Raw genomic sequence first — 5,269 nt, forward strand, 5'->3', positions numbered from 1 at the left:
CCTACGCCTCCATCAGCTTCACCAAGAAGACCAACAGTAAAGGCCGGGTAAGCTGTCTGAATTGTAGTACTGGTCATGTTACTGAATACAGAAAAGAACATTTTAAGTAACACAAGATAGCCCATTTATTTTTATTTTTAAAGCAACCCTATGTTAGATTCGGTATTTGTTGGGATTTGGCGCCCCCTGTTGCAATACCACTGTTGTAAATGGACAGCAATAGATGTACATGTGTTATGATTACATTACTTATGACCAAAAACGAATGTCCGGTTGCTTCTTGCTCAGTCACTCTTCTTTTCTATTTCTTAACTTCCTCAGTCAATGTCGTCTCAGGCCTCTTTGTCTCTGCAGAGGCTGCTGAGCCCGGTTACACCCAGTCAGCATTTGCTACTGCAGCTGCCCTCGGCTTTATAGAGCTTTATATTGAGTTTCACTGTTTGAAGGCCAGGTTGCAACTTTATTGTTTTGGTTTACACTCTCATGGCAGCAATAGGCCGGAGTTTTCTGAGAAAAAACACTAAGAATCCTCTGTACAAACTGCAGACAGAGAGTAGCTGGTTCATAAAGTGGAGCATTTAGCAACTAAAGAGCCAGATCGTCCCCTCAAGAGTTGGTAGAGCCCAAAGGCAGAGCTACAGAGAGTGCATATTGGTCTTTGAATTATGTTTTTGATATATATTTATTATTTATATATAATTGTGTATATTTCTCTTTCACACTACCTGGATTTCAGCTGAAGAATGACAATCACAAATTTCCATACACACAATAGCAATACATCTAAGCAACATAAGAATTTAATGTAACATAATTATAGTCAGATCTCCTCATGCTCTAATGATGTGGCAGTGAAATTATAAACCTAATTACACATTCACACAGGGATTTTTTTGTATCTTCTTGCATTTGGTGTTGCTTTTAGTTTGAATTAGGCGTTTAACTTCTTCTCATTCGTTTGATATTATATTAGGAAAATCTGGTTAGATGGCAACAAAATTGGGACTTTAAGAACTCTTGTTAGGTTATGTTGTTCATCAATGTTGTGTATTTACTATATGTGTGGTGCCGTTTCCCTTTCTCAGGTACAGGTTAAAAATGATGATGATGGTGAAGATACAGTGACGTACAGCACTGTGAAAGCTTCCTCGTCTTCTGCTGGAGCCTCTGATGATCACAGCAACCTCTACGCCACCATCAATAAAAAATAAGATACCACAGTACCTGGGAACCATTTTGCCAGGTTTGGCAATATTGAATGTTGGAATCTTCACCAGTCAGATAAACAGATCTCTAAAATTTTACAAATCACAAAAATCCTCAATGATCAGAAATCTAGAAAAAAAAACTTCCAGGAACAAGAATGTAAACAAACAATGGAGTCCGAATCAGTGTATGCTATACTGGTTGTCTTGTGTTTCAAAAAGGCCTGAATGAGGAAGAAAAAATAATTGTAGCCTTTAATCTGTTTCACAGTTCCACCTTGCCACACGGATATCCTTCCTCTTTCACTTCACCGTGTTTACAGTTGAAGAGCGCTTTTTGCTCCTATTGGTCCACATCTCTGTACACATGGTGAAATAACTTTCTGGCGGGATGTCGCCCCAGATGCGGCATTGGTCCTATTATCGGGCTGATATCGTGTAGCCCAGCAAAGATTGTGGTTTGGGTAAAAATAACTGCTCCGTTAAAGGTGAACTAAAACTCCCAAACCACTTTAAATTAATATGGATATTTAATATTTTTCTGATGATTCCAGGGTGTATTGTTGTAAACAGCTTTTTGTCCAAAAGGGGCAGTGAGTGATAGGTCAAGTAGTATGTAAATAGTAAAAGTAATATCATGTATATGTTCTGTTTGCTTTGCCTATTCAAAACATAAAATATGAATATACTGCTATCAGGTTATGTTTTGAATGCTACTGTATCTATATATTTTTTGTTTGTTTTGATGTTCAGTGAATCTGTTGTAGTTTTTTGGAACATTTATATCTGTTTTCAGTTTTTTTGTATGTCCTGTTAAGTTAATAAAATAAATAACATCAGCCTTGAGAGTTGTATTAAACAGTTGAATGGACTGAAACTATCCACAAGGTTTTTTCTAACTCGTGATGCCTCTAATGTGGTGACAGTGATGCTGATGGATGGATGGAAACATTCAGCAATCTGTGCTTGATCACAACGCCCTAGTGTCTGTGTCTAACAACAAGTAAATCAATAAACATAGGTAACAGAATGTTGATTTTCATAAACAGAGCAGCATTTTAGAAAAGTGCTATTTGTGAATATTCTAACTGTGTTGTGTCATTCATGTTTTATATCCAAATATATATAACATGGCTTGCTAACAGTTAAATAAATCAAGTGGCTCAAGATGAATTAATTATCCACTTCAGCACCATGGACAGCAACATCACGTCCTCCTCGGATGAGCTCCTGAACCTGTGCTTAATTTATGTTTTGGAAAACCTGTTTTGTTTTTTGTTTTTTGAGTCTAATCACCGGTGAATTTACCTGATGTTGCTGGAAGGATGGTCAGTGAGTGCAGGACATATAAATCAGAAAACGGGGAACATACAAGTTTATGATTTATAAAACATTTAATAGTGGTTGGATGGGTGGGATGGACTGGAGTGAGAGTAGGAGGAGAGGGCTGGACTACAATGAATGAATCCATGGCTCAGTCTCATTGCTGAATTTACAGTAGGCCTATGTCTCCCCCAAAGTTGAAAAACCGCAATGACGCCAATATGAAAATATAATAATAATAAGATAATATAAGATCTTTGAAAAACAGACGAATGTCTTACTATAATTATGCACTTACCCCAAATCCCATCCCATTAAATAAAAATAAAAATGAATTATTTTAAAGTCAAAAGCTAGTGCTCACATTAAATCCCATTCTCTTTAAAGGAAAACGAGTTATTAACATTGGTATCATGGACTGTGCACTACAAACACTGAACAGACACAACTGAGATGCATTGCATACTGTCATGTTTTTGTATTGCAACATATGTATAGACACCCTTAAAAAACAACTGAATATGATCACATGCGTGAGAACCAACATGCTGAATTCACATAAATGCAGGAGGAGTATGGGGAGGTGGAGGAAAACTGCTGGAAAGAAGACAGTAATGAAGCAGCAAATATACAGGGCTGAGCATCCAACTCTTTCTTACCTGGATGATAGAAACGACTGCTACTACTATTAAACAGGTTACTATGGTAACGGCTAAAAAACTCCTCAAATACTGACAGTCGCATAATAATAGACGGTGAATGAACAATGTTATGAGTCTGTGTTTAATTCGGCATATATTTAATCCACCAGCTGGCACTCATTTTAGTGAGAAATAATGATTATTAAAACGATCCGCCTCTTATTGCCACAGTCTCCTCCCACTGACAACGGAGACTGTAGCGAGTTGAGGCGACAGCATCGTCTTAAATGTATCTTGATGGATTATTATATTGATGCCGAATTGACAGTCAGACTGTGGACATATGATGCTCCTGAGCTCGTGTTTCTAGACTTCCGTGTTGTTACGGACACGTAAGGGATTGTTAAAAATGTCATATTTCTTAAAGGGAGTTTGGTGCAGTACATTACCTGAAAGTAAAGAACACAAATGTTTTATATACAATAGAGCAGTAAACTGAGATTTTGATTTCTGATGAAAGAGCAGCTTTATTGGTCATGATTAAAATAAAAAAAATAAAAAAATATGACATCCTTTGACTACATTCTGGAGTCTCCACTCCTCCTCTCCTCTCTGTCTCTTCTCGCTTCCTCTTCTCTTTATCTTTTTCCTCTCTTTATGGCACTGTTTCTCATTGTATCTCAGTCTCACTTTTGTCCTGCACAAAGTCTCTATCTCTCTCTTTTCTTGACGGGTGGTTCCGTTCATCCTCTCACTGGAGTTGTACACACTGTCATCCGTAGTGACAGACAGGTTGTGGACGCGGGTCCTTTGCGTAATGTGCGGGGCCTTACGCAGCTTGCGTAGTGTGCGGATAGGGCCGACCGGCGCTGACTGATCTGATTGGTTGAAGATCTCCCCTGACAGACAGTGATAGACAGATGGTCCATACAATCACATGCCAAGTGCCTGGCCTTTTACAAAAAACTCCCCATATGGGTCAGTGTAACAAACACAGCACGGTCAGATTACTTCCCACTCTTTCCTCAGATATAATGCGTAAGTATTAGTACAAATGAGGAACTATTCTAAAACCATTAAAGTATGATTATTTTGCAACATCTTTATTGCACCATGAGTCTCAGGAGTCAGGTTCTGGTGGGTGGGTTGACTCACTTTTGCGTTTACGTGTGGTTTCAAACATCATCTCTTTTTTTTTAGGCCTGTTCTTGTCCTCTTCCTCGTCTTTCAAGGCGTCATAAACGTCGTTGCTGCAGATATAATGCAAACAAATCCTGTTAAATCTACTGTCTTTGTCTGTTCACCTTTACTTTAAAACCCAAATCAGCTCATATTAGTTCTTAAACTGCAAACACTACCCCCACTACCCCTGTGCACAGTGATAAATGCTAGAAAAGCTATGTATAATATTAATATAGGATGTGATTATTAACAGGATGTATGTTTTAGATAGAAAGGAAGTGTGTTGTAGTTTTGGGTGGTGTGTGAGTTCATCGTCATGCCAACAACCCAGATACAGATCTCAACTGGTACGATGAAGATTTCTCGTGTCTGAAGTTCACATTTTGACATGAAGTTTCTCTTGTTCAACTCCGACTGAAGGAGGATTCATTAGTCAGTGCAGGAGATTCCCTCCACATTATCTGTGGAGCTAAAAACTGACCGGCTGATTCAACAGATGTGAAAAAGATCAATTAGAGGGAAGTAACACTCATAACAGGAAGTCAATGCTGTATCTGTCTTAAAGAAGCATTCGTTCAGAAACTTTGACAGTTAAGGGCGTGAGAACAAGAGATAGAGACAGAGAGGCACGATGGTTGAATTCAGATGGATTAAAATGTCTTTATTTCTGATGCTGGTGCTTCACTTTACAGGTAAGGATATACATACACAGACAATACTAAGACTAATAGTATTTAAGTAACTAAGATTAATTTAAGTAAGACGGCCATGGACTCTTGTATAAGGGACATTTGCTATTGTTTGTTGTATTCAATATTATCCTCACACATTACTATAAACATAAATGTCGTACAGTTAATTAATGTGCCTGCAAAGCACACTACTATTACTACTCAAACTTAAACTTATTCTTCCGTA

General features: G+C 38.0%; 1 protein-coding gene across 1 annotated transcript in view; it reads left to right on the top strand.

Moving 5' to 3' along the window:
* The window catches only part of LOC118341011, a 5,087-nt gene extending 3,043 nt beyond the window's left edge, over window positions 1-2,044 (top strand). The window contains exon 8 of the mRNA XM_035679177.1: window positions 1,086-2,044. Coding sequence (XP_035535070.1) covers window positions 1,086-1,211 — 126 coding nt within the window. The 3' untranslated portion in view covers window positions 1,212-2,044. The remainder of the gene's footprint in view (window positions 1-1,085) is intronic.
* Window positions 2,045-5,269: the final 3,225 nt, after the last annotated feature.

The sequence above is a fragment of the Morone saxatilis genome, unplaced genomic scaffold (assembly GCF_004916995.1).
Source record: "Morone saxatilis isolate NCDOM2014 unplaced genomic scaffold, NCSU_SB_2.0 Contig7, whole genome shotgun sequence".
Taxonomy (NCBI): Eukaryota; Metazoa; Chordata; class Actinopteri; family Moronidae; genus Morone; species Morone saxatilis.